We start from the raw sequence: 19,384 nt of genomic DNA, 5'->3' as shown, positions 1-19,384 counted from the left end.
TTGAATATGTTACCCACTGTCTTCTTGCCTGCTTTCTGCTAAGAAGTCAACTGTTAGTCTTTTTTTTTTTTTTTTTAAGATTTATTTGAGAGCACAGGTGAGGGAGGGGTGGGGAGAGAGAGAAACTCAAGCAGACTCTGCACTGAATGCAGAGCCTGACCTGGGGCTCTATCTCAAAACCCAGAGACTACAACCTGAGCCAAAACCAAGAGTGGTATGCTTAACCGACTGTGTCCCCCAGGCACCCCAACTATTAGTCTTAACAGGATCATCTTGTATGTAGTAAGTTGTTTTTCTCTTCTTATTTCTAAGATTTTCTCCTTTCTTTGACTTTCATCAATTTTACTGTTATGTATCTTTTGTAAACTTCTTTTCCATTTTTGCACTAGGAGTTCATTTAGCTTCCTTGATATGTTGCTTATTGTTTTTCATTGAATATAGAAAGCGTTCAGCTATTATATCTTCACATATTTTTTCTACTTTTACTCTCTTTTCCCCTGATATACCCATATTGTATATGTTAGCATGCTTAATGATGTACCACATTTCTCTGAGAGTGTTGATTTTTTTTCACTCTTTTTCCTCTGTTCTTCAGACTGCATAATCTTTAACACTTTATCTTCAAGGTCATGATAAAACAATACATTTAATTTAGCATATAAGGAAGTGTTTCTATTTCTCCTATCAGCTCAAATACACTGTTAGGTCCTTCTAGTGAATCTTCCATTTCTGTTACAGTTTTCAATTCCAGAATTTTTAATAGGTTTTTTAATATATAATTTTTCTCCCTCTGTATTTGATGTATTATTCTAGTTGATAAGACATGGTCATTATAATTTCTTTCACTTTCTAAATATGGTTTTCTTTAATGCAGGGCTCAATCCCAGAACCCTGGGATCATGACCTGAGCCGAGGCAGACACTTAACCATCTGAGCCACCCAGGCGCCCCAGGTTTTCTTTAGTTCTTTGAACATATGTATAGTGGCTACTTGGAATTATTTTTCTTTTAATCCAGTCTTGTCACTTCTCACATACAGTTTCTTTTGCCTAGTTTTTTCCCAGTGTATGGGTCAGACATTCCTGTCTTTGCACATATCATAATTTTTGGTTGGGAACTTAGACATTTTAGATGATACACTATAAAAACTGGCTACCGATCCCTCTGTCCCCAAAGCTTATTGTTAATAGCTTATTTGTTCATTCTGTGACTGGTTAGATTTTTTTATTGAAGTCTACCCTTCCTGCACTCCTTACTTTTCCTGCAATGTTAAGCTTTTGGTGTTGCTCCTCAGAGAGGTGAAGATCTTGGGATACCCACCCTTACCCTGGAATAATTGGTTTTGGGGCTGGGCCCTCTTCTCTTTTCACAGCACATCTAGCTCTTTGAAGCCCACTAATTGCTGGTTGATTGCCTTATTTTTTTTCCACAGTACCTTAGGCCATACATTGTTCTACAGACTAATCTAATCAGACTTGGGCTCTTTTTTTTTTTTTTTTTCTTCAGGAACTCATCTGGAGATCAGTGTTTGATATTTGTTTTGACCCCAGGAGGACCCCTTAAACTGTCTCTTTCCCCATTTCACTCATGAAAACTAAGAGGCCTGCAGTTTAGCCTGCATCTTCATTCAATCAGTGATTTTCCTTCCAGTTATCTTTCCCTATGACATTTACTGTTTCCTAATGCTCAGGTGTGAATGCTCAGGAGTTCTTCAAAAACTCTCTTGCAGTCGAAGGCTTTGGGAAAAGATTAGGGGTTTCTTTGGAAAAAGATTAGGAGTTATTTTAAAGTTTCGTTGTTCCCAAGGTAAAAATATCCGACCAGAGCTTCAGAGCTAGGAGTGGAACAGGAGTGATCAGAACCCAGTATTCTCAGTGGTATTACACCCAATTAGAGACTTTGTTCCATGAGTAGAGGCTGGGCAGCAGAACGGAAGCTCCTCGATCCTCATAATGTAGCATTAGCAGCTGGTAACTGGGGGTGGGATGAGAAATGCTGACATCTTATGCCTCCCAGGAAGAAAGTATTCCAGCTGTCCACTGGGCAGACAGGGAGCTTGATGTTCTTGAGTATAGCAGTCTAGAGTGGAGTCATGGCTTGTTGAACTAGGAGGGGGATCTGAGAGAATGGTACTTGTTCAAATACTACAGATGCACTTTTCTTACAAATTTTTGTAGATTTTCTTGAAAAGATGTTGTATTTGCTTTAGGTTCATTCATAGAGGCCTTAGATATTTAGGTTTTTTTTATATTTATTTTTTAAATATTTATTTATTTTAGAGAAAGCATGCATGGGGGTATGGGGAGGTAGAGAATCTAAAGCTAACTCCCCACTGAGTGTGGACCCTGATGCAGGGCTTGATCCCGTGACCCCCAGATCATAAACTGAGCCAAAACCAAGAGTCAGATGCTTAACCTACTGAGGCACCCAGGCACCCCAAATGTTTGTTTGTTTCACTAGTTTCACTGGGGAACTGGTCTAAAGAGCCCTTCACACTGTCATCTGAGAAGTCAATTTCCAGACACTATACTTTTAATAAGACTGTCATTTTGATACTGTTGATGATAGGTCAAAATGTGAATGTTGGGACCATTTCTCAACACACAGAAGTACTTAAATTTGTGTTTAAAAGAGAATTAATGTTGATTATCAAGAATGAAAGCCATATTCATCACTTAATGCAACATCATTTTCAATGCCTTCCCTTTTTTTTTTTTAAATATTTATTTGACAGAGAGAAATCACAACTAGGCAGAGAGGCAGGCAGAGAGAGAGGAGGAAGCAGGCTCTCTGCTGAGCAGAGAGCCCGATGTGGGGCTCGATCCCAGGACCCTGGGATCATGACCTGAGCCGAAGGCAGAGGCTTTAACCCACTGAGCCACCCAGACACCCCAGTGCCTTCCCCTTTTTGATTATAGAATGGGCCTCTGTAGGTGTCAGTGTTACTAAAAAGCTACAAAATAACTATGATTATATTTAAAGAAAGAAATATTCCTAAGAAAGTGTTGATGCACTGGATTATAGTAGCTTTTGGGGATAACTCTATAGTCCCAAGAAGAAAAGCTTAGTGTTTTGTAATGGACTAGATGGAAACAAAATATGCTTATCAATTTGTGAGTTAGGGACAGAGCTTTACTAACAGGTGTTTGGTTCCCTTCTCATACAATAACTTTCTAATCATAAACAGTGTTGAATATGGATGTTGTGGAGGTGTGTTCTGCGGTATCTGAGCTATTGACTTAAATGCCTCCAACAGATGGATCCTTTAAGTTTTTAATGCTTTTTTTCCCCTATAGGTTGAACTTTTTCATAAAGATATAGAAGCTTTCCAAGAAGAATATAAAACAGCTTCATTAGCAGATTCATCACAAGTCAGTCTCTATGAATACTTCCATATATCTCCTATCAAGGTAAGGGAAATAGAAGTCATTTTTATTATCCTTGATAATCTAGGTAATAACTTGACTTGCTTTGTTTGGGATATAACATATATCCCAATTATATATATATATAAATTATTTTCTCTAATAATATATAAATTCTGTAAATAAAGTAGCAGAAATAGTCCTCTGAAATTTTTATTTATACTTATAACAATTTTTCACTATATGGAAATAATATTGGAGCCACCTACAACATGTGTTTATATGTTCATATCTTTTTTTAAATTTTTTTAGTGTTCCAAGATTCCTTGTTTATGCACCATACCCAGTGTTCCATGCAATATATGCCCTCCTTAATACCCATCACCAGGCCCTCCCAATCCCCACCCCCCACTTCAAAACCCTCAGTTTGTTTCTCAGAGTCCACAGTCTCTCATGGTTCATCTCCCCCTCCGATTTCCCCCAATTCACTTCTCCTCTCCATCTCCCAGTGTCCTACTTGTTATTCCTTATGTTCCACAAATGAGTGAAACCATATGATAATTGACTCTCTCTGCTTGACTTATTTCACTCAGCATAATCTCCTCAAGTCCTATCCATGTTGATACAAAAGTTGGATAGTCATCCTTTCTGATGGAGGCATAATACTCCATTGTATATATGGACCGTATCTTCTTTATCTATTTGTCTGTTGAAGGGCATCTTGGTTCTTTCCACAGATTGGTGACTGGCCATTGCTGCCATGAACACTGGGGTCTTGACCTAACATTTTTGTTACCTTGGTTTTCTGTTAACCTGTTTAATTTTGTGTATGATGTGTGTGTGTGTGTGTGTATTGGTATAACTGACATATAACATGGATCAGTTTCAGGTATATAAGGTAATGATATAAGGTAATGGGAATAAATTCGTTCCCATCCATCATGATACAGTGTTAAGTTTTTTTTTCTTGTGATGAGGACTTTTAAGATTTATTTATTCTCTTAGCAACTTTTAAATAATGCACTACAATATTACTAACAATAGTCTCTGAGTTGTAAATTAATTTGTGGAGTAACCTTGATTTAAGAACTGAACACTGAATGGAACTAAATATAAGTTCTTAATACAGAGTTTCTGAATTACTTACATAACACTTGAAGAAAATTATAGAAAATTATTGTATATATATATACACACTATATATATTGTTATAAATAATTATATATAAATGCATACAATATTGTAGAACATATTTTGTATGTAAATAATTCTATATATAAATGCATATCTTACTTACATAACACTTGGAAATATTGTGTAGAAAATTATATATATACACAGTATATATAGTATATAAATAATTATATAAATGCATACAATACAAAAGTGTGACAGTTTGTTTTAACTGATTTCAACCTGGTAACTTAATTCTAATACTTGAAACACTAAGTTATTTTCAACAACTTCAACTTCTGGATTATTATTATTATTATTTAAAAATATATAAAAATTATTATTTTCATAGCTTTACCAAAAGATTTGGATTGAACCTAAGTACTATATTAGCTTACATTACTGAATTTAAAATTTAAAAAGAGCTGTATTCAATTTTAAGCTCCTTTAACTTTTCACTTAATAATTTTGGCATAATCTAAAATTGTGAAACTGAAATTTATCAAACTTTGAAATCTTATGGTGTAGTAAATTTAAAATAAGATTAAATCTTAAAAGTATGTGCTATCCTGAGTGCTGTGAAGTGTGTAAACCTGGCGATTCACAGACCTGTACCCCTGGGGATAAAAATACATTATATGTTTATTAAAAAAAAAAAAATTGGAGGGGGAGGCGAACCATAAGAGACTACGGACTCTGAAAAACAATCTGAGGGTTTTGAAGGGTCAGGGGTGGGAGGTTGGGGGAACAGGTGGTGGGTAATAGGGAGGGCACGTTTTGCATGGAGCACTGGGTGTTGTGCAAAAACAATGAATACTGTTACGCTGAAAAAATAAATAAATTAAAATTTAAAAAAAAGTTAAAATTGTCATTTTGCAGATAGTGCTTAAATATTTGTCTCTTTATCTCTTTAGTTGCATTTAAGTGTTTCACTGAGGTCCGGCAGAGAAGAAGCTAAAGATTCAGAACAACAGGAAGGACTCGTGGCCGTTCGCTCTTTAAATCTTCTGCTGAAGAGTATTGGTGCCACCCTTACAGATGTACAAGATGTAGTTTTTAAGTATGTTTAATATTCAAATCTATAAATTGACGAAAAGTCCATTTTACATTTACCTAAAAACTTTACAAGTGAAAAGTGTATCAAGGGCATTGGAAATCATAGACAAATATGGGTTTTCCTGTTAAATGGAATATGATTTAAGTAAAATTTAACCTGCTAAACCTTAACTAGAAGGAACCGAATAATTATTAAATAATTTCCTTAAGAAAGAGGGACAGAGGCCATACAAATTTGTGCAACATGTAAGGCCTTTCCGGGCTGCAGAAGGATTCCTGAGAAGCTGTGAGTGCCCGAAGGTATGGCACTAATACCATGTGGCTTCAGGGCTCTTAGGATCAAGATTCTTCAGAGCATATGGGACTAGAGCAAAATGAAAGCCGTGATAGGGGAAATGAAGGGATTCGTTTAAATGTTACAGCCAAGAATATACATTTAAATGTGAGTCGTCATGGAAGCTATTAGAGTACCTGACCAAATAAACTCAAAAAAGTCTGAGTGGAGACTTCAGATGAGAATGACCTTTTCAGGTAGCACCCAGCAATGTTATTAAGAACCTTGGTAAGACTTAGTGAATCCAGTAGGATGTAACTCTAAATCTAGATAAAGTTAGATACCAGTCAAATTAAAGAACATAGGTTTGAAGACGTTGGGAATAGGAAGAGATTTCTCATCCGTCTTCTGCCTTACCAGCTAACAGAGAGCGTCCCAAGCAGTGGATCCGCATGTGCTGTGAATAGGTTATCAGTTAACCGACCTTGGTTCCTCAGCTGTCCGCCGATCAGACAGAATCTGCAGCAACTGAAGCCTGGCCATTCTTGAGCAGAATGGCCAAAATCTTTAAAAAAATAAAAAATAAAAAATAAAAATAAAACCTCTCCATTCACCTCACCATGCCAGACATTGCTGTGTGGGCCATGACAGGGCAGAGTTGGAAAATACAGTTCATGTCCGTGAGTGGGATCCAGAGGGCCTCTGAATCCCCTGAAGGATGTGAAAATACGTTTATATTGGTGGCGCTTCTGAGGATAAGATCCATAGCTTTCATGAGATTCTTAGAGAGTTCTTTGACCAGAATCCACTGTAAAAGAGCAGGCTTTCTGATTGGCATGGGAAATGTATGGAAAGGAGAGAAAATGAAACCATTTCTTAATATTAAAAACATTCTCTTCCCCTGTCTCCCTCTTCCCCTCTTATGCACACCCTCACACATATTTGTATGTGTTTTTCATTTTCAGGCTTGCATTTTTTGAACTGAACTATCAGTTCCATACAGCATCTGAACTCCAGTCGGAAGTAGTAAGACACTATTCGAAACAGGTTTGTCTCAGATTATTTTATAAAGGGACAGATTGAGACAGTGAAACAGGGTCTGTACATGTATAATGTAGATTTGACAAGAAAGTGAATAGCCATTTTCAAAATCTTAAAACTTTTTTTTTTTCTCAGAATTGGGAAAGAAATTGAGCCATGCCAACATTTCATTTTTTTGCCTTTCTCTTTTTGAGTCACTGACAGAAATATTTTTTGGATAACTGTGGACTTAAATATCTTTAAATAAAATATTAACTAATTCACCAAACTTACTCTAAAAAGATAGTTTCAAGGGAAGCTATTAGCAACTAACTGAATACAGGCTGTTTCTAATGTAGTTGTGTTGTTGAGTCAGTTAGATATGTTATTTTAATGGATTTTTTTTCCACCTTTAAAAAGACTCCTGTATCTTAGGATATAACTTAGATAGCATCTGAGACAGCTGTTCTGTAGTGGACAGACACTAAGCCTGATTCAAGATGTCTGGGTTTGGATTCCAGTTTTGCTATTTACCTACTACATGACCCTGGGCATCATTTGACTTTTATGTTTCTCCCGCCTATAAAATGATGGTGGTAATAGCAACTGTCACACATAGTTGTAAAAGTGAAAGAAAGCATTCTGAGTATTCTAAAGCTTTGTGTAAATATGTCATACTGTCTGTAATACTCTAACACCAAATCACTTTTTAAAAACAAAAAACTAGTGATAAATAGGGTGATATGATGTAGGTGTTGAAATTGGTGATAAGGGTGTTAGCCTTAAAGAAAAGAAACTGGATATGTGTACTGAACATCAAATTTTTTTTCCAGTTGACTGAATTGATTTATATTTGTATTTCATTTTTAGGCCATTAAGCAAATGTATGTACTCATTCTTGGACTTGAAGTTTTGGGAAATCCCTTTGGCTTGATTAGAGAATTTTCTGAAGGTGTGGAAGCATTTTTTTATGAACCGTATCAGGTAATAAAATAGTTATTCTTGCATTGTATCACTAATACTTATGAAAAGATAATGCATCCCAAACTGTTAACTTGAAGTGTAGGTGTAAATAGATTTTGGTAGACATAACAGAAGAACGTGATTTTGCAGCAAAGAATTGTAAGAGGTTTTGAGAAATTTGGAGGGAAGTTTTACCCTTTCCCTCAAAATCTAAACTTAAGATTTTACTAAGATATACTAAATTTTCAGTATTCTGTTGGAATATTAAAGGTAGATAAACGTTTTCCGTAGTACAAGTAAGATCACCATGGACAGGCAGCCTTGCTTTGCATAGCTGTGTGGGACAGTGAAAACAGCTGCAGGCAGACACTGTGCAAAACCATCTTAATCAGTGATAAAATAGTGATTGTTTTGTCCATTAATATTTTCTTTTAAAACATTCAAAACTCTCCTACTTTGACTTCTAAATGTAGAGGGTAATGAAAAAGTAAAACTGTTACTTATATTGTACAGTATATTTGAAACATCAATATCAAGTATTAAAGTGCAGTTACTTCTTTTACAAAAATTACCAAGAGTAGTTTGTGCTTATATTTTCCTCCTGGAACTTACTTAGAGTTTGGAGCAAACATGTTTTGTACACACTGGTGAACAGTCCTGTTCCTGAGTTTGGATCCACTTGTTCCTTGTACTTTCAATGTTGGGAAATATCTCTTAGAATTTTTTTAATGTGAAGTTTTTTGCTGGTGTCACTTCCTCTAGGATATTTTTATTCTTGTCACTACTGCTTTCTTCATTTATATTAATAAGTTCACTTTAAAAGAAAATGTAACCTTTGTTGTTATTATTTGACCCTTTAGGGAGCCATCCAGGGTCCCGAAGAGTTTGTGGAGGGGATGGCACTAGGACTGAAGGCGTTGGTTGGTGGAGCCGTTGGTAAGAAAGAGGATGCCCACCAGCTGTGATTGGTGCAAGAAAGTAATGATACCTCTGCTTTTACTAAAAATAGTGATCATTTCTGCTAGGTGGTTTAGCCGGTGCTGCCTCCAGAATCACCAATGCTATGGCTAAAGGGGTGGCAGCTATGACCATGGATGAAGACTACCAGCAGAAGAGGAGAGAAGCCATGAATAGGCAGCCAGCCGGTCTTAGAGAAGGCATCACTCGTGGAGGAAAAGGCTTAGTTTCTGTAAGATATTTCCCAGGGTTGTGAACCGGTCAGGGATTATCTTCTTCTTCTTCTTCTTCTTCTAATTCTCCTTCTTCTTTTTTTTTTTTTTAAAGATTTTATTTCCTTATTTGATAGAGTGAGAAAGAGCCCGAGCAGCAGGGAGGGGCAGAGGGAAAGGGACAAGCAGACTCCACTCTGAGCAGGGAGCCTGACTCCAGGCTCAATCCCAGGACCTGGGCTGAAGACAGACACTTAACCGACTGAGCCACCCAAGCGCTCCTCAGGGAATATCTTTTAAAGCTACATTTGGTGAATAAGAAAATAGGTACTTAACTTGCACTCCTTCAAGCATTATTTAGATATTGGAGGAGCAGTGAGTTGTGACCTATATAAAATATGTCAGTAACTTCTAAAAGCATTGTTTAACTAGGATACTTAGGTAATGCATTTCTAGATGTATTTCTGTCCTGGTGCTTTCTAGATTCTTACAGTATCTAGAAAGCAGAACCCTCTATTTTTTTTTTTTTTTTTTTGTAAGCCAGAGTTGGTTCTTTAAAGAATCGTTGAAAGTATTATAAATTTTCCTTTTCCTCCCTAGGGTTTTGTAAGTGGCATAACAGGAATTGTTACAAAACCTATCAAAGGCAAGTACATTCCTTTGGGCCATATAGATTACCAGGTCTTTCACAAATTGATTCTGTTTTCATTCTTGATCCATGTGCCTAAAGCTTTGTTTCTTTCTTTCTAGGAGCTCAAAAAGAAGGAGCAGCTGGTTTCTTTAAAGGTGTGGGGAAGGGTTTAGTTGGAGCAGTGGCAAGGCCAACTGGAGGTATCATAGACATGGCCAGCAGTACATTTCAGGGAATAAAAAGGTAAGTTTTCTCTGGTGGAAGATATGAGTAAAATGCTTAAACTGTGAGAAATAAAATAAATCGGCTATTTGGCTCAAGGCCCTTCGTTTTGAACCTTATAATATAGCAAGTTATGTATTATCTTCCTAATTCCCATTTAAGTTTCTTTTGCATAATTTCAACATTACAGAGTTCTTCTTTTTTGGTCCTTCATTCCCAGCAGCCTTGCAGGAAGGGCTTGGCAAGTTAAGCAAGCTTTTACTTACTTATTATAAGTACATTAGAATAATGTAGTGCCATATATATGATATACAGGTATTATATATGTGTAACGCTATCTACATATATATATATATATATATACACACACACATACATACACACACACACCCATGAGTTATAAAAATTACTGAATTACCCATGAGTTATATAAAATTCACGGAATTTTATCAAATTGAAGTGAAGCCATTTGGATTTGACCTTTACTTCTGGTAAGTTTTTGATTACTAATTCAGTCTCTTTGTTTAATAGAAGTCTTAATCAGATTGCTTGTTTCTTCATTCAATTAAAGTCCTCTTTCCTTTTTTCTTTGTCATTTTTGTTGACTCTGAGAACGAATTTTTGGTTTCATTGATCCCCTCCATTGTTCTTCTGCTTATCTCTGCTCTAATTTACTTTTCTGCCCTAATTTTTCTTATGTCCTTCCTTCTGCTAGCTTTGGGTAGTTTGATTTTCTTCCTCCGGTTTTGCAAGATATAAATTTAGATTATTGATTTGGGAGCTTTCTTTTTTTTTTTTTTTTTTTTTAAAGATTTTATTTATTTATTTGACAGAGAGATCACAAGTAGGCAGAGAGGCAGGCAGAGAGAGAGGAGGAAGCAGGCTTCCTGCGGAGCAGAGAGCCCGATGCGGGGCTCGATCCCAGGACCCTGAGATCATGACCTGAGCCGAAGGCAGCAGCTCAATCCACTGAGCCACCCAGGCGCCCCGGGATCTTTCTTCTTTTTAAGTGTTAGGCATTTACAGCAATAAATCACTCTGTGAGCACTGTCTTTGCTTTCTCCCATAAATTTTGGTACACTGTTTGTTTTCATTTGTCTCAAAGTAGTTACTCTCCTTGGTTATTTTTCTGGGACCTTTGGCTATTTAGTTCCCACAAATTTGTGAATTGCCCAACCTTCCTTCTCTTAAAAATTTCAAGTTTTATTCTGTGTGGCCAGAAAACAAACCTTATAGGTTTCAGGATTTTTATATTAAGACATGCTTTAAGGCCTAATACATGGTTTGTCCTGGAAAGTGTTCTGTGTCCACTTGAGAAAAATACATTGTTTCCTGTTACTGAATTAAATGTTCTCTGTATAAAGGTCTATTAGGTCTAGTTAGATTATAGTGTTATTCAAGTCTTCTGTTTGCTTGCTGATCTTCTATTTAGCAGTCATTATTAAAAGTAGGATATAGAAATAACTGTTATTACTGATTTTTTTTCTCTTTTCGATTCTGCCAGTTTTTGCTTCATGTATTTGGGAGCTCTGTTGCTAAGTACTTATGTGTTCATGACTTTTATATCTTCTTGATGTATTAACTTTTCTTGTAAAATGTCCTTCTTTGTATTTAATGAGAATATTTTGTTTAAAATTTAATTTTCTTCTGAACTTGGTATGACTTTTCCAGCCCTCTTTTGGTTACTGTTTACATGTTATATCCTTTTGCATCCTTTCGTTTTCAACTCACTTTCATCTTTGACTCTAAAGTCAGTCTTTTTTGGATAGCATATACTTGGATCATACTTTTTTTTTCTCTTCTGCCAATTTCTACTTTTTAATTGGAGAATTTACCCATATGTATGTGTTATACATATGGATATGTTATGTGGTAAGCTCTTAATTAATGTTGATTGAATCTGTGAATATTTTTTGAATGAATGAACAAATAGACTATTCTCATGTAGGTCCATAAAGTCAGAAATGTTGAATTATTATAGTACCAAATCTAGCAATGCATATATATTTTTCAAATAGTAACTGTCAAGCCCAAGTGGGACTATGAGGAAAGTTAGGGTATTTGAACATTAGAAAACCATACATGTAATGTGATTTATAACAATAATAGATTGAAGAAGATTAACTATATGATGACAGCAATGACCAGAAAGGAATTTCGTATTTCAACTTCATTGCCTATTCAAGATTTTTTAAAAACAATAACAATAATAAAGAACTATAAACAAACTAAGAGTAGAAATGAACATCCTTGTTTTGACAAAAGATACCTTAAAAATTTTTTTTGTTAATATTGGTTCTTCATGGAGAACTCTTAGAAGCTTTCCCTTTAGGGTGCCTGGGTGGCTCAGTCGTTAAGCATCTGCCTTTGGCTCAGGTCATAATACCAGGGTCCTGGGATCGAGCCCTATAGCAGGCTCCCTTCTGGCGGGAGGCCTGCTTCTTCCTCTCCCCCTGCTTGTGTTCCCTCTCTCGCTGTCTCTCTCTGTCAAATAAATACATAAATGATAAATAAATAAAAAAGAAGTAGAAGAATCTTTCCCTTTAAAGTTAGACATGAGGCAAGGTCAGCTACAAGCACCTATTATATTTAGTATTGTATTGGTGTACTTTGCATTGAACTGGAAGAGCTAGACAGTATAATAGAAGAAGAAAAAGAAATGAAGTCTTAAATCAGAGAAAAAAGAAAAAAAGCAACATTCATTTGCTGATTCCAATTATTGTCTACAAAGAAAATCCAAGACAATCTGTAAACAAACTTCTTTACAAGTTGACATTTTTCTAGAAAACTTACATTAGTGTCATAAAGACAAATTTTAAAATAGAGAAGTGACGTAATAGTCTTATCCAAAAGAAGATTCTTTTTAGTAGTTGCATTTTAAAGTGTAATAAAGAGTTCTTAAATAATTTTTGTAGTCAAGTTCTATTTTTTTCCTGCAGAGCTACAGAGACTTCTGATGAAGTGGAGAGCCTGCGGCCCCCACGATTCTTTAATGAGGATGGAGTCATCAGACCTTACAGGTTGAGGGATGGGACTGGAAACCAGATGTTACAGGTGGGTGAAGAAGTATTTTACACATTACGAGTAATTTAGTCTGGTCCGCTTTATTAAAAGTATTTATATACTATTTTAAATATATGTTAGATTATTTGGGCTTTTATGTGTTTTGCTTAATTCTATTTGTAAGTTTCTAATACTTAGGTTTTAATGTACATCTATCTACTATAAGATTTTTTTTTTCTTTTTTACAGGCATCAAAAAGTTTGATATGAAAACAATTAATGCATGACTTTACAAGTGAAAGCCAACAGTAGATTTTAGTCTTAAAATTTTCAAACTACGTACAGCTGTTTCAGTATTTTGAATACAAAGAAAAGCTTTTGTATTGGTAAATTTTTGTATAGGATTTTAGTGAATCTGATCTTTTTATAGGGTGTTCTTAGTTCTGTACTGGATTTGCTAAATTTGTTGAAAACCATCGTGCCTTATGTACCCTCATAGTTGGTGGTACTTACCTAACCAATCAAACCATTTCTGTTTAGAGTACTTCCCTCTGCATATCAGGCCACTAGTAGCTTTTACACAGTTCTCATGTCCACATGGACATGGATAAGGAAAAAACCAGTATCACTGCTGTTGGTGAAATTCTTGGGTTCTTAGACTTTTCTTTTGAAGATATTCAACTAGCCTTGACCCTCTTCTTGCCTTATACCTGTGTGGTCTGTTTAAAACCTGTGGGATCTGATAAGCAGTTCACATGAAAGCCAACATCTTTTATTAAGGAAAATCAGATTTGAAACAAAAAGCCATTTGGAGATAGAATATTTTATCTAAAGTAATAGCTATTTTTCTTACTTTGAAAACTGGACTTTTTAAAAATTTGGATTATGGTATAGGTAACATACCATAATAGATTATACCAATTTAAATTTATTTCATCTTTGGTTTAGATATGGACTACTAAATTAAATCATTTTTTTGCAAACAGACAAGGAGTCATTATGTTATATAGACCTGAAAATATTTGTAGCAATAATAAACAGTGGGGATATGATCCTTCCCTTATAGCCTTGATATTTTAAATATTGTCATGTTTAAAGTGATCATGGTAAATACTTAAAATTCCAATATTTTACCCACTACATGCAGTATATATAATTTTGCGTAAAATGTACTTCCATCTAATATAGTAAAACATGACCGTTGAGATAGTATGTATTATTTAGTAAAGGAGTAGTGTGTTTAAAATGTTTTTAAAGCATCCAAATAATTGCACATTAGGACAGAAGTGGCGATCTAGTGAGAGGTTGTGCTCTAAAAGGCATTTTGTGCAATCTCTGTAGTGATAGTATATCATTCTTTGGAAGATAGAAATGGTACAGAAGTCACCCTTGGTTAATACAATTGAAAAATATACCTCTACTCAATTCCAGCCTTCCCTTTTTAAGGAAGGAACCTATTGCTTGTATTAGTAGCTTATGTTAACCTATTACTGACATTTTACTGGGCTGAATAGTTATTAGATCACCTGTTGAAAAACTAAAAATATTTCCTGAGAAACTTTTAATTAATTCAGTAAGAAGTAAGGATGAGTAGTGAGGGCAATAATCCTCATTATTAGGAAATAGATGATGATAAATAAGGAAGCCATGAGATACAAAAATTTCTCTCAGTTGATAATTTGATCTTAGTGACAAGTAAATTTATTTTATACTTACATTAATGGTTTGCTGAAGCTTTAAACTTTGGGATTAAAAGCCATGACCTTTGGCTGTGTGTTTTTAAAGGTACATATGATTTTTAGTAGGCCAGTTTTAGTGTTAACTGCTGAAAGAGCTATTTAAATGACTAAAACCTCACAATCCTTGTAGCCATTCTTACTTGTTTTTCATCAAGAGCATTAAACACAGTATTAGCTGGAATACCTATAGGAATTCACCAGAGGCCTTAGGATGTTGTGGTTAGCATTGTTCTCTTATAGGTGTGAGAGGCAGGTTGTTGGTTTGGTGGTAATGGTGCTTTTTAAATCAAAACTGTCATTAGCAAATATTTTATAATAGGTGAGTGCCAGTACTCTAGAAAAAAAGCAGATGACTAGAAACAGGTCTCATGTAGAGAGATTAAATCTAAGTGATTTAACATTGGTGCTTTAGTAAATGTATAATAAATGTTTCTCCTTTTATTTTCTAATTCTCTACAAAAAAAAAGGTACTCTGTGTTCAGTAAATTATATGGGTCTATATATAATTAAATATAAAATACACTCTTTGGTTGTATGCCTTTGTATCTAGAAAGGAGTACCGTATTACAGTGCCTCCAGCTGGGTGATTCAAGTTCATTACTAGAGAAATAGAATAATAATTCTCATATATTCATGGAATACCTTACTGATACCATCCAACTATTTTATCCATTGAGTGTACCAGCCAGTGAGGTTTAGTCTTAGGTCTATTAAGTTATGGAATGTTATATCTGTAATTACTGCCCTACTCAGATCTGAACTCTGCCTTAAGATTATTCTGACTCCTTGAACATTTCATAATTTTACATGTTTTGCAAGCATTTTGCCATGCTTAACTAACCTTTGTGCTTCTTTTTTCCTCTACCATGCTTACAGAAAATTCAGGTCTACAGGGAATGGATTATGACTCACAGTAGCAGTAGTGATGATGATGATTAGTCAGATCTGAAATGTTAAATTCATCTTCTTTGTCGTTTTATTTGGAATGTTTTGTTAACATGTTTTGTATGACTGCTACCACAATGCCCATATGTCCAGTGTTAGGGTATTAAAATACTTTTTCCTTTTTAAATGTTTTTCTACATGTTTACAGAAAGCAAAGGAATTACATTATTTAAGCACAGAAAAAATGTATTCTACATCCAAAGTAGGGCATACTATATATTTTGGCATTTGCTTCTATATGTTTTGTAGCTTTGCAATGCTGAATTCATCTTTAAGATTTAAAGTTAAATATTTTTTTAATGTTCACTAGTTTTATTTTCAAGTATCTGCTTATTGGCAAAATACCATTTTTAATATTCTCTGTAAATTTTCTGGGCCGTAATAGAATGCCATCGTATAAAACAGAATAGTAATACCTAGTCAGTATTTTATATTTAGCATTTTAAGAGTGTTTTTGTCAAATTTCATTTAATAATAAATTTATGTAACTTAAAGCAATATGAATTTGTTGTTCTCTTCCAAAACCACATAGGTTGTACTGCTATTATAAGGAACATTTATGATTTGTTATGGACATTAGTGACATAATTTATAGTCTTACAAAGAAAAAAGTTCTATTCTTTGGTTCACTTTTTATTTCATTACGTATGTATATATACAATGAACAAAGTTGGTTTTATAGTCATTATATTTACTTACTAACCTAAATATCTGTATGCTGTATCCCTTTTACAAAATATTAAAAGTTAATTCAGGACATCAGAAGAATTTTTATAGTAAGCAGAATTATGTATGTTTTGTTGGTTGTACTGGAAAATATTATCAATGTCTCTGAAAGATCCATGAGCAGAACTGTTTGTTTTGTGCACTGAAGGGTTTTCTTTAATTTTCAATTTAAATAAAACTATTCTGTCCTGTTTCACGAGTACGTTAGATATACAAAAGAAAAGAAAAAGAAAATCTCTAAAGAGTAAATGACTATTAGTATAATATGATGGGGTTTACTGAAATTTTTATTTAGATTCCAATATAGTTAACATACAGTGTAAAACTGGTTTCAAGTATATGATACAGTGACTCCACACTTCCATACATCACCTGGTGCTCATCACATGTGCACGCCTTAACTCCCCATCACCTGTTTCACCCCCTCTCCACTCACTGCCCCTCTGGTCATCACCAGTTTGTTCTCAGTGCTTCAGAGTCTGTTTCTTTGTTTGCGTGTCTCTCTCTCACAGTAATAAGATGTTTAATCCTTATGGCTGCTGTGCTTTGGGATCAACAAAGAAACATTTACCTTATTTATGTTAATCAGTTTGTGTATATTGCGCTTATATTAATTAGATTATAGTAAATAACTGCCTTAATTGTTCAACTTTTGGCATAATTGATTCAGCCCATGATTTCCGAGTCTAATTCTTAAGTTTACCAACATTTTACTTCTGTAAATCAGTATTCTCTTTTTCTTAGAAAATGACTATTTTAATTTTTAATACTAAGCTTACAAAAAAGGATGCTAAAAAGTATTAAGACATTTCTTCCAAAATACCTACCTGCCTAACATTCATTTAAATTAAGTAGGAATTAAGGTTGTGTGTACTAGGACTAAGAAATATGTGAGTGTCAAAGAATGTAATTATTGTCTTCCTCAAAGTAGTATTCTTATCTTTTTGGAATAAGTGAATGCATGAGAACAGTTACCATTAAAATAGTCATGACTGGTGTTGGAGACTGGTATCTGGTCCCCCCTGGTTTCTCTCACCCTTGGCCAAATCATACAAAACCTTCTCCTTCTACAAGAAGCTAGAGAGAACACAGCCCATTGTTATGTATTGTTGTATGCCTTAGGAAGGAGAGGTCTGGAAATGTCTTCATTGGCTTTTTACATTTCAGCCAGGCATGGGGCGTTTCTAAAAGGGAAAAATGCTAAACTTCTCGATTCCAAGGCATTTACTGAGTTTCCTGTGGTTGGTCTGTGACACTTAAGACTATGGTATAGTTCTCATAAAGATTCTTAAGAATTTATCTGCAAAAGGTCTGGATATTTCAGCATTGACTTGCCATTTTAATGCAAAGAAAATTGTAAGTAAGATTACATTTGTTTAAAATCCCTTGAAAAGTGAAATGATTTAAAACAATATTCTGGTAGCTAGTAAATTGTTATGTGGCTCATGTGGTCCCAAGGATTCATCAGTCTTGAGTTTTTAACCCTTAGAAGTGAAATATGTTCTTTGACAGTATAATTGCCCTTGTTCTTTCTGTTTCTGTTTTCCTGCCACAGTGAAAAAATCTTTTCAAGCTTCTTTGACTATTTTTCCAGTTTAAAAAAAATCGTGTTTTTTATTAGAGAAAAATTCAAGACTTAAGATTACACTACTTATACTAACGTGGTCTTGTTGGAGATAAAGGACATGGACAAAAATACCTTCTAACTCCATCAAATAAGCAGAAAATGAGTTCAACTGTGGCACTTTCATGAGATGAATAGTTCTTTTGTTTACTAGAGGCTCTATAATTAATTAGAATTTCAAAATGGGAGTATGATCTAATGAGAAAGTCTAGTGACAAAGCTGCATTTGAAAGGTTGATTATGAGATACCACACCTATCCATATCCTTTATTTATATTCTGCATTTCTACACAGTCACTGCTTATGTATAGAAAAAGGGAAGGAACATCTTTCTCTCTTCTCTAAGGGAGTAATTACTCATTCTTTATTTGCCTTTGTATTTACTTGACTTGAATAACATACTGAAAACTGTCAGGAAGAAAAATCCATAAAAAGCCTGGAATTGTGAACACCCGTCACCATGAATAAACTTCTAAGAGCAGCCTGTGAATGAAATAAGAGGAATTCGATATAGCAAATGTAAATCCAGAGTAATACAGCTGTCAATATTCCTCATGAAACAAGAAGTCAGAATAAATTTCAGTTTGTTTCTGTGCTTAAAATAATCTGGACTTTATTTATTTCTTATTTTTTTATAAACATATAATGTATTTTTATCCCCAGGGGTACAGGTCTGTGAATCGCCAGGTTTACACACTTCACAGCACTCACCATAGCACATACCCTCCCCAATGCCCATAACCCCCCTCCCCCTCTCCCAACCCCACCTGCCCCCAGCAACCCCCAGTTTGTTTTGTGAGATTAAGAGTGTGTAGTATCTGTTCTTATCAGTTTAATCTGGACTTTATAAACTTTGCTTTTTTGAAATTGTTCAAAATACATACCAGTGTTAATCAGTTGAAAATCAGTTGATTTTCAAGTCATGTTATTAAAATTTGCAGATGGAACCATTGTAGATCTATGACTAAGACATCAATATTCAACATGAAATATATGCTATCGTATTTACACCCAAGGTCATATAAAGAATGATAGCTGCAATAGTAGTTTGTCTGATTTAAGTCCCGTGGTGAAATTTAGCTTCATACTTTCCTGTAGTAATAAGAGGAAGACCAAAAACAACCATCCTAAGTGTTACTGTGTACTCATACTGTACCTTCAAGACTTTGGGTTTTGTTTTAGAGATTTCCTTGCAAATGTAGAATTTATTATTTATAATAGTAAAAAATATTAGAGGTTTTATGGGGTCTAAATAAGATACACGGTTATTCATTTAGATCAAGTAATGATTATGATGGACGTATAAAAATGGCAGTTTCTTTATTCTATCCCTGCACCTTAGGGATAAATGGAGATTGATTAAAAATGTTAAGATTGTTAATTTAATCTTTAATTTCAGTGTATGAATGTTTGAATTGATGAAATGCAGTGAGTACACTTAATACAATACAAAACATTACTGAAAGTCCTGAATTA

General features: G+C 34.6%; 1 protein-coding gene across 3 annotated transcripts in view; it reads left to right on the top strand.

Moving 5' to 3' along the window:
- Nucleotides 1-19,384, top strand: part of VPS13A (vacuolar protein sorting 13 homolog A) — a 244,795-nt gene that overhangs the window by 205,455 nt on the left and 19,956 nt on the right. Inside the window, exons 60-69 of one of the 3 annotated variants that reach the window (XM_046022053.1) lie at nucleotides 3,296-3,409; nucleotides 5,452-5,597; nucleotides 6,833-6,914; nucleotides 7,758-7,871; nucleotides 8,711-8,786; nucleotides 8,876-9,039; nucleotides 9,620-9,665; nucleotides 9,770-9,893; nucleotides 12,812-12,926; nucleotides 15,490-18,529. In XM_046022053.1, coding sequence (XP_045878009.1) covers nucleotides 3,296-3,409; nucleotides 5,452-5,597; nucleotides 6,833-6,914; nucleotides 7,758-7,871; nucleotides 8,711-8,786; nucleotides 8,876-9,039; nucleotides 9,620-9,665; nucleotides 9,770-9,893; nucleotides 12,812-12,926; nucleotides 15,490-15,552 — 1,044 coding nt within the window. In that variant the 3' untranslated portion in view covers nucleotides 15,553-18,529. Of the gene's footprint in view, nucleotides 1-3,295; nucleotides 3,410-5,451; nucleotides 5,598-6,832; nucleotides 6,915-7,757; nucleotides 7,872-8,710; nucleotides 8,787-8,875; nucleotides 9,040-9,619; nucleotides 9,666-9,769; nucleotides 9,894-12,811; nucleotides 12,927-13,123; nucleotides 15,070-15,489; nucleotides 18,530-19,384 lie in introns of those variants that run through there. The other 2 variants (XM_046022054.1, XM_046022052.1) reach the window with 2 other exon arrangements.

Source organism: Meles meles, chromosome 11 (genome assembly GCF_922984935.1).
Source record: "Meles meles chromosome 11, mMelMel3.1 paternal haplotype, whole genome shotgun sequence".
Classification (NCBI taxonomy): Eukaryota; Metazoa; Chordata; class Mammalia; order Carnivora; family Mustelidae; genus Meles; species Meles meles.
The sequence above is the reverse complement of the archived record's forward strand: the minus strand, read 5'-3'. Positions and strand labels throughout refer to the sequence as shown.